This window comes from Dendrobium catenatum, unplaced genomic scaffold (genome assembly GCF_001605985.2).
Source record: "Dendrobium catenatum unplaced genomic scaffold, ASM160598v2 fragScaff_scaffold_188, whole genome shotgun sequence".
NCBI lineage: Eukaryota > Viridiplantae > Streptophyta > Magnoliopsida > Asparagales > Orchidaceae > Dendrobium > Dendrobium catenatum.
This window is the reverse complement of record NW_021318650.1, coordinates 1,021,572-1,043,113: the sequence shown is the minus strand read 5'-3', so window position 1 is coordinate 1,043,113 and position 21,542 is coordinate 1,021,572. Positions and strand designations below refer to the sequence as shown.

Here is a 21,542-nt window from a genome sequence, read left to right as displayed (position 1 = left end):
AGTTAACATAATATATCAGAAGTTTCTTGAATCCAAATTGGAGAAAGCTAGATTTTATCGTTAACATTGCAAAGTTAAACTCTCATTAATCTCTAACGTGCAATTCATGTTCACCGCATGTGGTTTCACACATTAATGATCTTAGCATTCCCTAAATAAAAATAAAGATTTTGTTTTTATCGGTGTATTAGTAAACGAAGATAGAGAGCTTCTAAAGAAAATGAAGTGTGTAAAATAGAGGTTGAAAATGCTTAGGATGGAATTGATTTTTATTATTATAGCCTTTAATATTATTTTGAAGACTAAAAAGATGTCATATGAGTGAAGGAATAAGTGTGTTGATTTCCTATTTTAAGCAACTAAAAGTCATATCACAAGATTGGTGTGAATTATAGAGAATCAAGTTATGTGTCATACTTTAAACTATGGAAGAGTTATGGAGCATAGGTGCGGCATGATACTAATGTTCTCAAAATCATTTTGATTCATGCCGGGTAGGTCGACTATGAAGCCATACATTATTAAGAGGTTTGATGGAGAAATTAGAGAAAATAAGGAGGATCTACATATTGATATTTATTGATTTAGAAATAGCATATGATAAAGTTCAAGAGAAGTGCTATGGAGAGTTCTTGAAAAGAAAGGAGTCAATAATGCTTATATTCAAATCATTTAAGATATGTAGCAGGAGCATTACTTGTGTTCAAACACAAGGTGGATTGACCAAGTATTTCCCTATTTCGGTTGGGTTACATCAAGGATCAGCCTTAAGCCCATATCTTTTTGCTTAGTCTTGGATGTTCTCACTAGACATTGCAAGAGATGTACCTTGGTGTATGCTTTTTGCTGATGATATTTTCTTGTTGATAAGACTAGAGAGGGAGTTGAAGGTAAACTTGAATTATGGAGTCAACCTTAGAGCTAAATGGTTTCGCTGAGTAGATCTAAAACGGAATATATAGAGTGTAATTTAGTATAATAGACCCTACTGAAGGGATTGTGACTTTGGCGATCAAGTCATTAATAAGAGTACACGTTTTAGATATCTTGGATCAATTGTTCAAAGTGATGTGTGAAATAGATGGGATATTATCAGCAGAATTCAAGTGGATGGTGAAGTGGAGGAATGCATCGGCTTTTATGTGATAGAAATGTACCCCTCAAACTTAAGGGAAATTCTATAAGATGGTAGTGAGGCCTGCAATGCTTTATGTGCCGAATGTTGGCATTAAAAGAGAAGCATAATACTAAGTTAAGTGTGGCAGAGATGAGAATGCTCAGGTGGATGAGTGCTTACCCTTAGAGATAAGGATACGAAAATGAGCATATACGTGAAAAGTTGGAGTAGCTCCAGTAGAAGATAAAATTAGATGAGAGTCGCCTTAGATGGTTTGGTCACATAAAACGACGGCCTTTCGATGACCCGGTTAGGAGAGTAGAGATTAAGATTTGACTTATGTTAAGAAAGTAGGGGTAACCTAAAAAGACTTGGTTAGGAAAATTATTAGGAATGACCTCTTTATTAGGTTTAAATGAGAATTTGAGTTTTAATAGAACACAATGGAGAAAAAGGATTCATGTAGCGACCCCACGTAGTGGATAAAGGCTTGATGTTGTTGTTTTGTTGTACAATTACTTACAATTAATTACAATTAATTAATATTATTAATAATAATTATTTTTAATTATAATTAATTAATAATGATTATAATTAATTAAATAATAAAAAATAAATTATTTTAATTAATTATTAATGATGAACTAATTAAAATTAATTATAATTAATAAAAAAAGATTCCCTTGCCTCTATCTACACGCCAACCCCACGAAGGTACGAATTTTCCTAAACTTAGATTCTCACCCTCGATTTGGCGGCTTACTAGAAAAATTCGCCTATACCACGCCTTTTATTTGCGTGGTTGTGGGATGGGACCTCTGGTGCACGCCTACGACAAGACGGTAATCACGTAAAAGCCCCATTTCAAAGTTCATGGTGCACCGGAAATCGCCTATATACGCCTTTGCACTGGTGATGGACCCCATTGCGGCGCTACGGCGAAACAGGTTATTCATAAGTACCCTGAGCAAAGGAAAGCAAACTGTTTTTTTAAACTGGTACTATCAAAGACCCCATACTTGCCTTTATTGGGTGTGTGGAGTGAAGTTCACGCCCGCGGGTTCCTTGTTCGAGGACACCTATCATACACGCCTTTATTGCGCGTGGTGGAAGCTCAGTCTCTCGTAGTTTCCCCTAAATGGGGAGACGTTGGGAGGCTGCCGAAATTTCAGATGAACATTAAAGATCGTACCTGGATTTGATTGAACTCAAAAGACAACGAGGACTTGTTGATCTCGGACTTGAACCAAATGACCTCAATGAACATAAACTCAAATGAAATTGAAAATATAAGACTTGAATTTGATTGAAGTCAAAGTTCGCTGGGGCTTGACTTGAACAATTTGAGCAAGGACTTGAGCTTGCAAGTTGAACACTTGGACTTGATTTGACCAAAATGGCATTAACTGAAACTTGACTTAAATTCAAAAGAAATAAATACGGAGAACTTTGAACTACACTTGAACTCTCAATTTGAAAATAAAATGAATTAAACAAGACCACTTGAACTTGGTACTTGGACTCGAACATTAACAACTTGAATAATTTAACTCAAGCGAGTACTTGAGTTGTACTATAGGGACATAGAATTGACTTGCACATTGAGCTTATGAAACTTGATTTGAACTGGACTTGAAAGGACTCAGACTTGAGTCTGATTTGAACATCATTGCCCTCTCACATTCGATACCAATCAAACTACAACACCTTTACATATGTATTCAGTGAAGCATACAGCGAATATCAATGCCCGTTAGTATCAACAATCATCCAATTGAAGATAAATACAGTATATCCCTTGCAACTGAAAGGTAGTTGATTAGACATCAAGTGCAAATACCTATGAATATGAAATGACCACATCAAAGCATAAATCCCTTTACAATAAATGTGGGGTACAATACGAGTATGCAGAATGACAGTAATGCATCTAAATGAATACAGACAAGATGAATTGATGCATGGTATCAATCATACAAACAAGAGTATTGCCCTTTATTGCCTTGAAGACAACAAGGAACCTATCTCAAATGTGGATTTGTAAATAATGTGCAATACTCCTACAACCACCCACGGAGAACAAATATGCAAGTCCCTGTATGCAAAAGGGGATAATGAAAGAAAAAATGTCCACATAATCAATACAATCGCCAAACCACCTGAGATTGGCGAAAGGGATATGTGTAGGAACACTGCTCTTCTACGAATATCTCCAAGAGGTCATGGCGATACAGCTGTCCCCGCAAATGTACACGACTGCTTGTGAATAACAACAGTGGGTAATCGTAAGCATAGCGAACCAATGTGACACAAGTACAAGTATCACCTACAACACGGTGATTGAGATTTGTGAGTACGTCGGTATGAAGATAACTCGATGTACGAAAAAGGATACCTCTGTAGAATAGAAGAATGTTTGAGCAAATTTGAACTAAACTTTCTGGTGTCCAAAACCTCTTTTTGATTCTATACTTAAAAGAAAACAGTTTCAACATCCACAACCATCGGAAATGACAAATCTTTGAAAGAGACCTCCCAGTGAATGAGAAAAAGGGAGTCTGTATCAAAATAATGAAATATCTTGTGAGATTCAGGTGATATCTACGATTTACTTATATCCAAAAGCAAGAGTTCGTTAGTGCAATGCCAATCTACCTATACAACTCATGCAAGAATTGCAAGACGGTCTACCTGTATAAAGAAACGAACAATTCAATTCAAGATGTTGCTACACCACGCCACCAGGATCTATAACCTTCGTACAAGCAATAGAAGGCGGCAAAAAATTTGAAATAAATCCCCTCGTATATGCATAATAATTGTATCACAAGTACATAAAAATAGGAGGGTATATAATTACCAAACCTGCATGGTCCCCGGCGAGCTGTTGTACGAACACACGTGACGTCTAGGGATGTTGCGCGGGTCAATAAATTTGAACCCGATCCTCCTAAGAGGATAAAATAGAAAAAATCGACAAAATCAGCAAATAATTATAAAATGCCCCCAAACACCCGCATGGGCCCCGACGAGCATATATAAGTATACACGGACGTCTAGGATATTGCGCGGTAAATAAGTGACATTCAATTTGAACTCGATCCTTCTACGCAGATCAATAGGAGTCGACAGGATTCGAACCTTCAAAACAATACACGGTTGTGCGATCGTGTATTTGTTTTAATACATTCATATTAAGCCTCAAACCTATCAATAGAATTACTAAATAAAGACATAAAGCCTCAAAACCCGATCCTCTTAAGCAGGTAAATAGGAGTAGACAGAGTTCGAATCATCAGATAAATATGCGGTCACAAGTTGACCGGATATTTATTTTATACATTTATATAGGCAATCAAGCCTTAACAAATGAAATTCACTAACAAAGACATGAGCCGAGAAACCTGATCCTCTTGTCGACAGCTCGATAGAGTGACAAGGTTCATTTTAATACAAATATTCAAATGATAATGACCCCATATTCACCACCTCGATGATGGCCGCGTTGATAGAAAATCTCAACCGGTGGGGTTAATTCCAATATTTCAAAATGCATATCAAAACCCTAAAATTCAAAATCCCAAAGAATCTATCCAATCTAAAAAAAAATTTAAAATTGAAATAATCTATCAACCATTTAAAGCAAAATTCATCATCCTCCGTAATAGTTTGCCGAGCAGACAATTAAAATTTACTCTTCAGCCACATAAGCTAATGCCTAGTCGAAAATATTACGTACCGGATCCATTCTCAAAAACAATCTCCTGCCAATAAGGACGTGTACGTGCCCTCTAACCGGTGGTTTTAGCACCAAATTGACCGCAAGATAAAGCGGTATATGAACTAGGCCCTCTAACCTAGTTTTGACTGCCAAATGGCACAACGAAATTACCGATTAATGGCCAGAGCCAATACGCACCTTAATGATACTCAAATTCTGAGATATGATCAATGAGAATATGATCGATAGGAATAAATCCCCTTTTGCTAAGGTGAATCAATATTTATCCCTTAGACAAACACTCAGCCTCACCCCAGTCTACGGGTCTCCTTGGACGAAGCAACCCATGGCTCCAAACAAGGATCCTTCTATCCAGGTTGGTCGTACACCTCCTCTGACTAAGTAGCCAGGGATCATGAATGGCCCGGGACAACGAAACCATGGGATCTTATCGGGTCCATCATCCATTCCCCACATCCGCTTTAAGGCAAGATGTGGGAAATTTTTAATTTAAAATATCCCAATCATATCTCATATTCCAAATTTCAAAATTCATGCTTCTACTTATGCTAGATAACATGTAATTCTTTACATATCCTGATTGACGACTAGCCTTAATCGAAAGTTTTCTCTTGTGACAGGAGGGGTAATTAAAAACACTAGTGGCTTGCGTCCGTCCTATAGGCCAAAACTCATATATAAACTCCTTGCAAAAAATGAAAGCAAATCTCTGAGTAGATGTCCTTATCGTACAAACACATCTGTCTCCAAAATTTTCTCCGTAACTTTCCGTAAAACTCCCCCGAAGAAAAAAAGCAATCAGCGGGGGAGGACCGTTCGAATTTTCGACCCACTATTAATTAGATAAATTATGTTTTAGCCGGCTGGTATGGTTCCATCAATATGGTTGGGGCAAATTTTTAAGATGATCATTTAGTTTACAATATTCATATAACAGAATATTTCATAGAGGAGTCATTTGCTATTTAAAGAAGAATTCCATTGAGGTTCTTTTTGCTAGAACAGATTACCTGATGTACTTTGCGTTTCACGGGGCTTTACACAGACTACGCATGATGTTGATCTTCTCTGCGAGATATTCTCTTTTATATTCCCAATTTGTTTGTTTTAGTGTAACTAGCTATTGCAGTATCTGCTACACTTCCGTATAGAAGAATGACCTAGCGGCTCTGTTGCTTTCTGAGAGAATTTTGGAAAGGCTTACTTGCATTGATTTTAAGGCAAAAACCGAGGATTGATTTTGGTATATAGTTTTGAACTTTAAGTAGAGCTTGATTTTATGCTACTCACACTCTATTAACGTAGGGATAAAAAATTTGTAAATAATATCGAGTATAGTAAGGAATAACATTTGCTACGATAAATTTCTCTTTCTCATTTTAATCTTGTGATTGTAATTAGATGTGGTTTTTTTTAGTATTGTACAAGTTTATTTTACCTAATTCTAGGGGAGTCTTCTCTTAGTACCTAAGTGGATATGACTTTTCTCTACTTTACATTATTTTTATCTTGATCTTCATTTTGTATTCACTTGTAAGTTGCAACTACCTTTTTAATATCTGATTTTGATAAAAAGTGGCACGTAGAAATTTAATTTATGGAAATAATTCCAATATGCCTCCTTCTATTATTAAATATCCAGCTATGCTGTAATTTCATAATTATTTTATTTTTATTATTTTTAATTATAAATTTATGTACTGTTTGTTTATATTGAAAAAAATTAAATCCCTGGCTTGATAGATTAATTTGTGATGTCTAACTTTAGTTTTTTTTTGCATTGAACATAGGGATGCATCCCATTAGCTGCATTAGAAAAATCCAATCTTGAGCCGTCTGTATCATTGTTTGCAGCTCTGACAAACTAAGGAGGTCTTGTTGGCTAAGTAGCAGTCGGCAACAACGTAATGCAAGAACTATCTAAGATTGTGAAAATTTGCATCCCGGGCAAAAATCAAGCTTGCATGGCAAGAAACGCATTCATGCGCTGAGAAGAGTACGCCTTCCTCTTTTTTATCTGCTTTGGTCTCTTTATGCCTCTTTCTTTTTTCAGCAATGACTTTTTTTTTTCTGACTTGACTCTTCTCAGAAAGCAAGACAAGCTTAGCATTTCTAGACATTTAATGGAGGAGGCTGAGAGAGCATATCTGATGAATTCCTTTCTAATTATTGGAAGTGCAGATATATAACATCCTTTGACGGTGATCGAAGTGATACAAGCTCACATTGGGGGAAATTCAAAGGTAGGGATCCTGAAATATAATACCATAGACAAAATACACATGAGAATCTAGTGAGCGCCTGCTGCTTCTCCCTGTTGACTCGAAGGGATTCTACTCCGCCTGGTTTGCACTTGGAAACTAGTAACGAAGGTTTTCTTCGTCTCCCTGCAAAAAACAACTCCAGCCTTAAACAATGAACTACTGTGAGTATGTTAGTTTTGCACATTATCCGGAATTAACCCATCTTCTTGTTTTATTTATTTAAATAATTAGTTGCTTTGAGTTGATTCCATCATTCTAATCGGACTCGTTGGGTTATACCACAATGCACAGAAATTATAGGTACTATTGGTGTAGGATATCAAGCTGGCTTTAAATTATAATCGGAGGCAATTCTATGTGAAATTAAAATGTTTGTAGTAAAGAAGTATTTTTTAAATGGGTTCAGTGTGCTTAAAATGAAGATTATTAAATTGACATGAATGACATTAGAAAGGGTAGACTGAGTAAATTATTTTGAAAGATTGCATTCAAGATAAGGTTTTGGTAAAATCAAAATTTAGTTTGGTTGAGCATTATAATAAATGATAGAAGATTCCATCAATCAGGTCAGTCGATTCATCAATGTAAAGAATTCAAAAAATAAGTTAGACTACGGATAATATGGTAATTTTTTCAAAAAAAATTGTTTACACAAATTAAATCTAACATCTCGTGTAACTCAGTAGAAATGAACACGAGTTTTATAAAGCTGCCCACAAAATAGCTATGCTAAAGTCATTGGATGCATGATGTAATAACTATGATTTGAATTGGGCGAAGCTGAAATACTGCTTTTTACAAACATATTTTCCCTTGTGGCTCATATTTTGTTCTTTATATTTTTAATTTTATTCCTATTTTTCCAAGGTATGTTTTTGGAGTCGATAACATTATATATCAACGTATGTTAATATAAGAAAAATCAAATAAAAGGCGGAGAAATATTATATTTTTTGCTAGAGATATTGCTAAAAAATTACAAGAAATTTGATTGCAAATAATAACAAGCTTTATCACCTCAAAATTAGTACAATATGAAATTAGAAAACATGAATTTATTTATTAAAATATGACTGTAACTAGAGACCAGTAAACACAAAAACTCTTTGAGTTCATTACACAATGTAGATGCAGTCATGACAGAACAAAAGCATTGACCAAAAATGTAACAATTAGTATAAATGATAAAGGAAAATCATATTATCCATTTGAATTAAATTAAAACCAGCAGTGAACTTTCTAGCTGTTTAATGTGAAAGGTTCAAGTTCATACCTTGTAAATCAATCATTCCTATAAATGTTAACATAAAAAAAAAAAAAATGCATTATAAGAATTCTATAAGATAATAAGGTCAATGAGGATGAACAAGAGTATAACCTATGATGGCATCGACAACTTCTCCTGAAGAAGCGTGGGCAGTATCCGACAGCGTATCCGACACGACACAACATCCGACAATCCTCCGACACGTGTCGGACACGCCGAAAATGTGTCCGATTAAAAAAAATATTAAAAACAAAATTGGACTCGCGTGTCTGACACATATCTAAATTTTTATGAATTTTTTTTTAAATATAAATTTCTTATTGTAAAATTTTTACTTATTTAAAATATAAAACTAATTCTTATTTCATATTCCCAACACAAATCAATCGCCCGCACTTAATACCGCCTTTCATTGAATATTCTCATATTTCATTTCTCTTTAGCAATGAATGTTTTTCATCTTTTCTTTGGGATGACGGATAAACAACACGACGCCTGACTCTCCCATCCTAATATTAATTTTTAAGCACAATTCTAGTTAAATGACTTATTTTTCTAATATTTTAAAATTATACTTATTTAATATTTAATAGACTATTTTTAAAATATAAAAACTATAATACGCCGTGTCCAAGCCCAAGTCCGTATCCTATATTTTTAATTAATTGACCGTGTCGCGTGTCGGTCGTGTCGTATCCGTGTCCGCCGGTGTTCCTTATGTCTATGCATCATAGAGTATAAACTCTTAATAATTTTGAAGTAAATAGAAGCCTATTATTCTTTGATTACTTAGAGCACCAAAGCTTAGAAGGAGCAAAACAAAAATATAACAAACACAGAAGAAATAACATAGAATGACGAGTCCCCAAAAATAAGTTTAGTTTCTGTACTCATTATTGAACTTAGTATAGTTTCTGCTGTTAATAAAGCAGAAAACTGACAGTTACATAAAGGGTGGAAAGACATATTGATAATTATTTTTCAAATTGCATTGTAAATTTATGATTATTGCCTTCAGAGTTATACCCGCACTATACATAATGGTTCATGTTATTTTCCAATGAGCTCATGTGCTAAAAGATTTGTCCTCAGATAAAAGTAATGAATCCATTGAAATGCTTATCAAATGATAACTGATATGATATTAGGAATCAAATTTAGCATCAGGAAATAACGTCTAGTCGAGTTACAGTGGCACAATTAGGTAAAATATCTATGAAATTAGACAAATAACAATAAACCAAGTATAAAATTTGTAAAAAAGATTATGAGATCAGCTATGATAAGCAATCAAGCATTGGAATTTTGCGAAATAAAGCAGATAAGCAAATCAAGTAAGAATCCTGCGACTGAAATCGTCAAGAAATAGTCCAGTACTCTAAAATTGAAATTTATGCAAGTCGGCTGTTAGAATTTTGGAGATTCAACTCAAACCTAAACATAAGCTGGTTTTTTCTGTAATTTGAAGTGCCTAAGCTGCATTTTCATGAAATAGTTTTAACGTAATAAATGGAATGGCTTTAGATTGAATGAGAAAATTCAGAATTACTATATTCAGATACAATGTCTCTTTGTTTAACCGTGCAGTGTTATAGCATTCAGATGAGTAAAACTTTCGCCTTCCCGCATGAAAAAAAAAAAAACAATTTGCTCTATCATACATACTTTAGAGCTTTGTTTAATAAAGTCTGCAACTTATATTTCAAAGGAATCAAGCTTCATATAGTTGAAAGCGAGGATTTTACAAGAGAGCAGTTGAATGGACAACCCTCATGAGGATAGAAGCTACTTTTGGCAGCTTCTAGAGACATTAGAGGGATTACATGTGGGAAGTTCGAGTCAGCTTCAGAACAATGCTACTGGTGTTTCCATGCAATCTCATCCATTCTCTGGATGAACTAAATTATCAATCATTTAACGAAGACATTGTCATTTAAAGGTATTCTGGCACAGGCAGAGAATAGATCGGGTTAGCTTATTGGTCTGGTGGAAAGGATTGTGTTATAGATCTTAATTGGCCTTTTTTTAGCGGCTCTCTTTGTAAAAGAGGTAATTACATTTTATTTGTACTTCACATTACATTATTTATGAAATCTAAAAGCATATACTCATTGGAAGAATATAAAGTAAACATTTAGATGGAACTTATGAGTTTATTTGCAATTTTATTTATTTATTTTTAAAATATTCCTATGATGATGGATCCATTGAGAACTAATTGTATTGTCCTTGTGATGATTTATCATTTTGATTTGGCTTATTGCAATTACTCTCACTATAGGGCATTTTTCATTTAACATTGTTTGTTTAGTTAGACATTGGTGGGTGTTTAAGTCTTAGCTTGTGTGGTGTGTTTAATTCTTTCAACATATGTTCACTTGTAAAACTATTATAAGTTGAGTTTTGTTGATTAGAGCTTGGTGATTATTTGGTGATATAAGGGTTTCATTTGAGATAGCTTTTGATCGTTGCCGTATGTGAGGAATATTCCTTGTTAGCAAGCAAGATTAACGTTGGTGTATGAAATTGGCTAATAATATAATTACCCAGAACAATGCGTAGATCAAAAAATCTATAGCTAGTTAACTAGTGGAATGAATTAGATTTGTAATTAGTTTTATAGTTATGAAACTTTGTGCTAGTTGTATTTATGGTCAGTATAAAAGTGAGTATAGTGAGATCCCTTATTAAGCTATTGAGTACTTTGATGAGTTGTTAAGGTCTTTAGATTAATATCCTTGATTGTTAGGCCGGCATGTAAGTCCCTCGAGCAAGTTTAAGTAGTTCAATATGAGGTTTCGAATTAGAGTTATTCTTAGTTGACTTGATATAATTTGGATTTCGAGCTACTATAAGTTTTGTCAGTTTTCAATTAATGTACAACTCAAACATGTTCACAATGATTTAATTGAACTTGAATTCATGTTCTCATAATAACCATGATTGATCCAACATAAATAATCATGGTTGAACCTCTAACATTCAACAATTATCAAATACATGGAATAAAACTACCCAAGCTATTCTCATAACAATTAATTTCCATAATTTCAATAAAAAAATATAGACGAAATTCTATTTAAAAAAATTTAAAATGATAGCATGAAAGAATTGACCATTAACTGTTAAATTGTCAAAATAAAAATGATTGCAATAATTTTCCTATTTAATATATAGATATGACTTGTTCTCAAATAACAATAACCACCTATTACAATTTCATTACAATTATTACTCAATGCTCTTAGAATTTTAAGAGGAATTTCTCTAAATTTTTCCAATGTCAATATCTCATCATCATTGCCCTATTCAAACAACAACCCAACAGCCCATATTCAATCGGGCCGAAATCACCGCCGCTCTCATCCACAGCCTCCGGGCGGCGAAACCAAAATCCTCCCCCCCACATCATACACAATATAACGTTTTTCTGCCTGCCAATTCCAATAATCGTCGCCCCTCGCCGCGCAAAACGCCAAACACGTCACCCGCTATCCACATCAATCATCACATTCTCCCCCGGCAGCCTCACCACCGCTCTCCGCCAAACACAAACGCTACTTCCGGCGTCGGCACCTCAGCGCATTCCCTTTATAACACTATCCAATATCGAATACTGCCGGAGCCCGAGCCACCTTCGCCCCGATCGCCCTCACCACCCGCTGCACTCACCGCACCATAGACCTCCTCCGGAGCCTCGTGATCACCGTTCCTGAATCAATGATCGAGACGGGTGATTCTTTCGGATACCGGGATGCTCTGCCTTGCCACGCGAATACTCGACAGTTTCAAAGAAATAGAGACTCTCGTTTCAGCCGAACTCTTGGCCATGGTGTGAAGACAGAATTTGCCAGGATTGTAAGCTTGCGCATGAGAGGTAGCCGTGGCGGACGAGGAAGAAAGGCAGTATGAAGAGGAGCTAAGCGCAATTTGGGGCTTAGTTTGAGAAGAAGAGAGAAATGCTGTTCTTCTGGCGAGGCCAATGATGCAGGCCGACTCTCCATAGCAGCCTTCGTTTCTTGGCGCCACCCTCATAAAGTGTATTAACATTTTAAGATCCAACCTTATTATTTATAATAATGATAGCGAGCCTTTCCTTGCTACATGCAATTACCATCACACACATTAGTAGTTATCATTTTCATTTATGAAAATGCATAATTTATGAATGCATGAAAATCTATAAAATATGCATTAACTTCACAAAATATAACTCTCAATTTGTTCAATAAAATTTAATAATATTTCAGTCAAAATGCTCATAATAATGACTCTATCCTCTCAAAAGTTATGAGATAAAAGTTTAAAAAAATAGAAAATATAAGCTTTCTATCACTTTTAGGAGACAGAAAGCCTATCAATTTAGAATCATTGAAACCAAAAGCAAAGTAATGATTAATTTACTTACTGTAGCGTAACTTGTATAATAGGAGTGGGCAAACTTGATGATTTGAAGAGCTCTTCTCTCTCCTCCTCCTCTCTCCTTTCTCTTCTTCTTCTTCTTCTTCTTCTTCTCCTTATTTCTTTCAAGGCTAGCCAACAAAAAAGATGAATGGAACAGTGGAGATGGCCAAGTAATATATATATATATATATTATATATATATATATATATATATATATATATATATATATATATATATATATTATTATATATAACTCGTTTTTAGTGCTCAATGCTATTATGCTTGCCTAACACAGCGTCCACTGGCTGTGATTATAGCGTTTTTACTATAGGGCAAAGAGCATAGCCCTGATATGCTAAATTTGAGCACCCCGATGGCATTGCACCCCAAAAGGCATAGTGTCAAGCACTATAGTTCAGAAATTTTGATTTTTTCAAATAAATCATCCTACGGCATTTTTTGAGTGTTACTAGATCTGGAGGTAAGAAATGGTAGTAGTCGAGTGACAATGATTTTAAAGATCATTATCAGCGGTGTAATAGATCAATGACAATGATCGGTAATTGGTTGGTCTGCAAAAAGTTCAATGGTGGAGGTTGAACAAATGTTCTGTAATAACGGTGGCTATGGAAATCAGATGGTGGTGTCGAGCAAAAGTGGATGGCAGCATTCGTGGAGGAGAACCCATGGTGGAGGCCAGATGAGGTCTTATGGCAATGGCCAAAGGAGGTTGAGGTGACAACGGTGGTTGGATGTCTAATCGGTGAACCATAAAGTGAAATTTTAGCAGTGATGCAGAGGGTGGTTTGCCAGCTGTGGTGCTCGGTATAGCTCTGTTATTTAAGTCCTACAGCTCTCTCGAACCTCTAAGCCCTAGGTCCAAAACCTCGCAAGACTCCCCAACCAAGCTTCCTCTTCATGCAGGGAGGGGTGGTCTATTTTATAGGTTTTTTAGAGTGGGCATGCCCATAAATATAGTGGATGATGTAGAGCAAATTTTGAGTGCTCCATCGACTCAGTATTGATTTCCCAATCATTAAAAAGCGTTTCTTGAACATTTATGTGTCTAATGGTGCGCTAAACAAGCGATTTTGGGCTCATTGGATTTGTCCTCCGTTCGAGCCACAACGATTCTACTATAAGCATATTATATTGGGATATTATTTGATCATCAAATAGTATATTGAAGCTTTCAAATATGGCTTTAAGCTCTTGATTTTGGGCTCTAAAATGACCGATTTTAGTTTATTTATGTGCGCTCTCGTCAAAATATTAATTAGACTAGAAGTTTATGAAATTAAGTTAGATGGTCCCAAATTTAATTTTAGAGTTTAAATTTTAAATATATTTGAAGATTCATGTCTGATTAAGAGATTTTTATGACAATATTATTTCCTATATTATATTTATAAAAATAAATGTATTTTTATTATTTGTCTTTCGAGAGATTTTTTGAAAAACTTGTATAAACAGTCTAATATAATCTTTTTACAGGAAATAAAGATACAATAATTTAAATCTATAAAAATTTAAAAATTAAAAATTAAAAATACTGGTTTTTTTTTTTTTTTCAAATTTCCTATTTACGTTTCTCCCCATCCAGGCATCATCAGCCTGCAGCTGCAGCCAACAACTCCTCCGGCCTTGTGACTTTGGTCGATCAAGTCATTAATAAGAGTACACGTTTTAGATATCTTGGATCAATTGTTCAAAGTGATGGTGAAATAGATGGGGATATTATCAGCAGAATTCAAGTTGGATGGTTGAAATCATCCACCACCACGTGGGGATGCATCGGGCTTGTTATGTGATAGAAATGTACCCCTCAAACTTAAGGGAAAATTCTATAAGATGGTAGTGAGGCCTGCAATGCTTTATGGTGCCGAATGTTGGCCATTAAAAAGAGAAGCATAATACTAAGTTAAGTGTGGCAGAGATGAGGATGCTCAGGTGGATGAGTGTTACCCTTAGAGATAGGATACGAAATGAGCATATACGTGAAAAGGTTGGAGTAGCTCCAGTAGAAGATAAAATTAGAGAGAGTCGCCTTAGATGGTTTGGTCACATAAAACGACGGCCTTTCGATGACCCGGTTAGGAGAGTAGAGGTATTAGATTTGACTTATGTTAAGAAAGGTAGGGGTAACCTAAAAAGACTTGGTTAGGAAAATATTTAGGAATGGACCTTCTTTATTAGGTTTAAATTGAGAATTTGGTTTTAAATAGAACACAATGGAGAAAAAGGATTCATGTAGCCGACCCCACGTAGTGGGATAAAGGCTTGATGTTGTTGTTGTTGTTGTTGTACAATTACTTACAATTAATTACAATTAATTACAATTAATTACAATTAATTATAATTTAATTATTTTTAATTATAATTAATTAATAATGATTATAATTAATTAAATTAATAAAAAATAATTATTTTAATTAATTATTATTGATGATAACTAATTAAAATTAATTATCATTAATAAAAAAAAGATTCCCTTGCCTCTATCTACACGCCAACCCCACGAAGGTACGAATTTTCCTAAACTTAGATTCTCACCCTCGAAGTTTGCGGCTTACTAGAAAATCGCCTATACACGCCTTTATTGTGCGTGGTGGGATGGGACCCTGGTGCGACGCCTACGACAAGACGGGTAATCACGTAAAAGCCCCATTTCAAAGTTCATGGTGCACCGGAAAATCGCCTATATACGCCTTTATTGCACGTGGTGGGATGGGACCCCAATGCGGCGCCTACGGCGAAACAGGGTTATTCATAAGTACCCTTGAGCAAAGGGAAAGCAAACTGTTTTTTTAAACTGGTACTATCAAAGACCCCATACTCGCCTTTATTGGGTGTGGTGGGAGTGAAGTTCACGCCCGCGGTGTCCTTGTTCGAGGACACCTACCATACACGCCTTTATTGCGCGTGGTGGGAAGGCTCAGTCTCTCGTAGTTTTCCCCTAAATGGGGGATACGTTGGGAGGCTGCCGAAATTTCAGATGAACATAAGATCGTACCTGGATTTGATTGAACTCAAAAGACAACGAGGACTTGTGATCTCGGACTTGAACCAAATGGACCTAAATGAACTTAATCTCAAATGAATTTGAAAAATATAACACTTGAATTTGATTGAAGTCAAAGTATCGCTGGGGACTTGACTTGAACAATTTGAGCAAGGACTTGAGCTTGCAAGTTGAACACTTGGACTTGATTTTGACCAAAATGGCATTAACTTGAACTTGGACTTAAATTCAAAAGAAATAAATACGGAGAACTTTGAACTACACTTGAACTCAATTTGAAAATAAAATGAATTAAACAAGACCACTTGAACTTGTACTATGGACTCGAACATTAACAACTTGAATAATTTAAACTCAAGCGAGTACTTGAGTTGGACTATAGGGGACATAGAATTGAGCTTGCACATTGAGCTTATGAACTTGATTTGAACTGGACTTGAAAGGACTCAGACTTGAGTCTGATTTGAACATCATTGCCCTCTCACATTCGATACCAATCAAACTACAACACCTTTTACATATGTATTCAGTGAAGCATACAGCGAATACAAATGCCCGTTAGTATCAACAATCATCCAATTGAAGATAAATACATATATCCCTTGCAATTGAAAGGTAGTTGATTAGCACATCAAGTGCAAATACCTATGAATATGAAATGACCACATCAAAGCATAAATCCCTTTACAAATAAATGTGGGGTACATACGAGTATGCATGAATGACAGTGATATGCATCTAAATGAATATCAAGACAAGGATGATTGATGCATGTATCAATCATACAAACAAGAGTATTGCCCTTTTATTGCCTTGAAAGACAACAAGGAACCTATCTTCAAATGTGGATTTGTAAGATAATGTGCAATACTCCTACAACCACCCACGGAGAACAAATATGCAAGTCCCTGTATGCAAAAGGGGAGTAATTGAAGAAAAAATGTCCCTACAAATAAATACAATCGCCAAACCACCTGAGATTGGCGAAAGGTGGATATGATGTAGGAACACTGGCTCTTCTACGAATATCTCCAAGAGGTCATGGCGGATACAGCTGTCCCCCGCAAATGTACACGAGCTGCTTGTGAATAACAACAGTGGGTATATCGTAAGCATAGCGAACCAATGTGGACACAAGTACAAGTATCACCTACAACAGCGGTGATTGAGATTTGTGAGTACGTCGGGTATGAAGATAACTCGATGTACGAAAAAGGATACCTCTGGGTAGAATAGAAGAGATGTTTGAGCAAATTTGAACTAAACTTCCTGGTGTTCCAAAACCTCTTTTTGATTCTATACTTAAGAAGAAAACAGTTTCAACATCCACAACCATCGGAAATGACAAATCTTTGAAAGAGACCTCCCAGTGAATGAGAAAAGGGAGTCTGTATCAAAATAATGAAATATCTTGTGAGATTCAGGTGATAATGCTACGATTTACTTATATCCAAAAGCAAGAGATTCGTTAGTGCAATGCAATCTACCTATACAACTCATGCAAGAATTGCAAGACGGTCTACCTGTATAAAGAAACGAACAATTCAATTCAGATGTTGCTACACCACGCCACCGGATCTATAACCTTCGTACAAGCAGATAGAAGGCGGCAACAAAATTTGAAATAAATACCCCTCGTATATGCATAATAATTTGTATACACATAGGTACATAAAAATAGGAGGGGTATATAATTACCAAACCTGCATGGTCCCCGGCGAGCGTGTTGTAGGAACACACGTGATGTCTAGGGATGTTGCGCGGGTCAATAAATTTGAACCCGATCCTCCTAAGAGGATAAATAGGAGTCGAGAAAATTCAGCAAATAATTATAAAATGCCCCCAAACACCCGCATGGGCCCCGACGAGCATATATAAGTATACACGTGACGTCTAGGGATATTGCGCGGGTAAATAAGTGAATTCAAGTTTGAACTCGATCCTTCTACGCAGATCAATAGGAGTCGACAGGATTCGAACCTTCAAAACAAATACACGGTTGTGGCGATCGGTGTATTTGTTTTAATACATTCATATTAAGCCTTCAAGACCTATAATCAATAGAATTTACTAATAAAGACATAAAGCCTACAAAACCCGATCCTCCTAAGCAGGTAAATAGGAGTAGACAGAGTTCGAATCATCAGATAAATATGCGGTCACGAAGTTGACCGGAATATTTATTTTATACATTTATTTTAGGCAATCAAGGCCTTTAACAAATGAGAATTCACTAACAAAGACATGAAGCCCGAGAAACCTGATCCTCTGTCGACAGCTCGATAGAGTTGACAAGGCTCATTTATAAAATACAAATATTTTCAAATGATAATGGCCCCATATTCACCACCTCGATGATGGCCGCGTTGATAGAAAATCTCAACCGGTGGGGTTAATTCCAATATTTCAAAATGTCATATCAAAACCCTAAAAATTCAAAATCCCAAAGATTATCCAAATCTAAAAAAAATATTTAAAATTGAAATAATCTATCAAACCATTTAAAGCAAAATTCATCCATCCTCCGTAATAGTTTGCCGAGGCAGACAAATTAAAATTTACTTCAGCTCACATAGAGCTAATGCCTAGTCGAAAATATTACTAGGATCCATTCTCAAACAATCTCCTGCCAATAAGGACGTGGTACGTGCCCTCTAACCGGTGGTTTTGCCACCAAATTGCACCGCAAGATAAACGGTTATGACCTAGGGCCCTCTGAACCTAGTGGTTTTGACGCCAAATGGCACCACGAAATACCGATTATGGCCAGAGCCAATACGCACCTTAATGATATCAAATTCTTGAGATATGAATCAATAGAATATGATCGATAGGGAATAAATCCCTCTTTTAGCTAAGGTGAATTCAAATTTATCCCCTTAGACAAACACTCACCCCAGGTCTACGAGGTCTCCTTGGACGAAGCAACCCATGGCTGCCAACAAGGATTCTTCTATCAGGTTGGGTCGACTACCTCCTCTGACTAAGTAGACCAGGGATCATGATGGCCCGGGACAACAAAACCATGGGATCTTGATCGGGTCCATCATCCATTCCCCCACCATCCGCTTTAAGTGCAAGATGGTGAAATTTTTAATTTTAAATATCCCAATCAATATCTTCATATTCCAAATTCAAATTCATGCTTCTACTATATGCTAGATAACATGTATTCTCTACATATCTGATTGACGACTAGCCTTAATCGAAAGTTTTCTCTTGTGACCAGGAGGGGTAATTAACAATAGGGGCTTGCGCCTATAGGAAACCAAAACTCATATAATAAAGTCCTTGCAAAATGAAAGCAAAATCTCTGGGTAGTGTCTTATCTACAAACACATCTGTCTTCCAAAATTTATCCCGTAATTTATTCCGTTAAAACTCCCCCGAAGAAAAAAGCAATCAGCGGGTGGAGACCGGTTCCGAATTTTCGGAGCCCACTATTAATTAGATAAATTATTGTTTAGCCGGCCTGGTATGGTTTCATCAAATTTGGTTAGGCAAATTTTAAGATTGATCATTTAGTTTACAATATTCATATGAACAGAATATTCATATGAGGAGTCATTTGCTATTTAAAGAAGAATTTCCATGAGGTTCTTTTTTGCTAGAACCAGATTACCTGATGGTACTTGCGTTTCACTGGGGCTTTACACAGGACTACGCATGATTTGATCTTCTGCGGATTATTCCTCTTGTTATATTCCCAATTTGTTTGTTTTAGTTTAACTGCTATTGGCAGTATCTGCTACACTTCCGTTATAGAAGAATGAACTAGCGGCTCTGTTGCTTTCTGAGAGAAGTTTTGGAAAAGGCTTTACTTGATTGATTTTAAGGCAAAAACCGAGGATTGAATTTTGGATATAGTTTGAACTTTAGTAGAGCTGATTTTATGCTACTCACATCTATTTACGTAGGGATAAAAAATTTGTAAATAGATATCGAGTATATAAGGAATAACATTTGGCTTAGATAAATTTCTCTTTCTCATTTTAATCTTGTGATTGTAAATTAGATGTGGTTTTTTTTTAGTATTGTACAAGTGATTTTACCTAATTCTAGGGGAGTCTTCCTCTTATACCTAAGTGAGATATGACTTTTTCTTACTTTAATATTTTTATTTCTTGATCTATTTCATTTGTATTACTTGTAAGTTGTAACTTACCTTTTTAATATTCTTGATTTTGATAAAAAAGTGGCACGTTAGAAATTTAATTTATGGAAATAAATTCAATATGCTCTCTGATTTAATATCCAGCTATTGCTTAAATTTTCATATTATTTTTATTTTTATTATATTTTAATTTAAAATTTATGTACTGTTTGTTTATATTAAAAAAATTAAATCCTTGGCTTGATAGATTATTTGTGATGTCTAAATCTTTAGTTTTTTTTTTTTGCATTGAAACATAGGATGCATCACATTAGCTGCATTAGAAAAATCCAATCCTTGAGCCGTCCTGTATCATTTTTGCAGTCTGACAAACGTAAGGAGGTCTTGTTGGCTAAGTTAGCAGTCGAGCAACAACGTAATCAAGAACTATCTAAGATTGTGAAAAATTTGCATCCCGGGCAAAAATCAGCTTGCATGGCAAGAACGCATTCATGCGTGAGAAGAGTACGCTTCCTCTTTTTTATCTGCTTTGGTCTCTTTATGCTCTTTCTTTTTTCAGCAAATGACTTTTTTTTTTCTGACCGACTTCTTCTCAGAGAAGCAAAGACAAGCTGAGCATTTCTAAGCATTTAATGGAGGAGGCTGAGAAGCATATTGATGAATTCCTTTCTAATATTGAAGATGCAGATATATCATCCTTTGACGGTGATCGAAGTGATACAAGCTCAACAATTGGGGGAAATTCAAAGTGTAGGGATCCTGTAACATATAATACCATAGAAGAAATACATGAGAATCTAGTGAGCCCTGCTGCTTCTCCTGTTGATGACTCTGAAGGGATTCTACTCCCCTGGTTGCACTTGGAAACTAGTAACGAAGGTTCTTCGTCTCCTTGCAAAACAACTCCAGCTTAACAATGAATACTGTGAGTATGTTAGTTTGCACATTATCCGGAATTAACCATCTTCTTGTTTATATTATTTAAATAATTAGTTGCTTTGAGTTGATTCCATATTCTAATAGGACTGTTGGGTTATCCACAATGCACAGAAATATAGGTACTATTGTGTAGGATATCAGCTGCTTTAAAATTATAATCGAGGCAATTCTATGTGAATTAAAATGTTTGTTAGTAAAGAAGTCATTTTAAATGAGGTTAAGTGTGCTTAAAATGAGATTATTAAAATTGACATGATGAAATTAGAAAGGGTAGACTGAGTAATTATTTTGAAAGATTGCATTCAAGATAAGGTTTTGTAAAATCAAATTTAGTTGGTTGAGCATGTATAATAAATGATAGAAGATTCATCAATTAGGTCAGTCGATTCAATCAATGTAAAAGAATTCAAAAAATAGTTAGACTAAGGATAATATAGGTAATTTTTTCAAAAAAATTGTTTACACAAATTAAATCTAACATCTCGTGTAACTCAAGTAGAATGAACGAAGAGTTTATAAAGCTGACCATAAATAGCTATGATAAAGTTAATGATGATGATGTAATAACTATGATTTGAATTGGCGAGGCTGAAATAGCATGCTTTATTACAAACATAATTTCCTTGTGGCTCATATTTTGTTTCTTTTATATTTTTAATTTTATTCCTATTT

The 21,542-nt window shown here is 35.4% G+C and overlaps 1 protein-coding gene across 3 annotated transcripts in view; it reads left to right on the top strand.

The window, feature by feature from the left end:
* LOC110100472 overlaps nucleotides 1-21,542 on the top strand; it is a 33,040-nt gene that overhangs the window by 7,862 nt on the left and 3,636 nt on the right. For 2 of the 3 annotated variants that reach the window (XM_020828004.2, XM_020827996.2), the window contains exons 5-6: nucleotides 20,295-20,435; nucleotides 20,528-20,856. In XM_020828004.2, the coding sequence (XP_020683663.1) occupies nucleotides 20,295-20,435; nucleotides 20,528-20,845 (459 nt within the window). In that variant the 3' untranslated portion in view covers nucleotides 20,846-20,856. The remainder of the gene's footprint in view (nucleotides 1-20,294; nucleotides 20,436-20,527; nucleotides 20,857-21,542) is intronic. The other variant, XM_028692936.1, reaches the window with a different exon arrangement.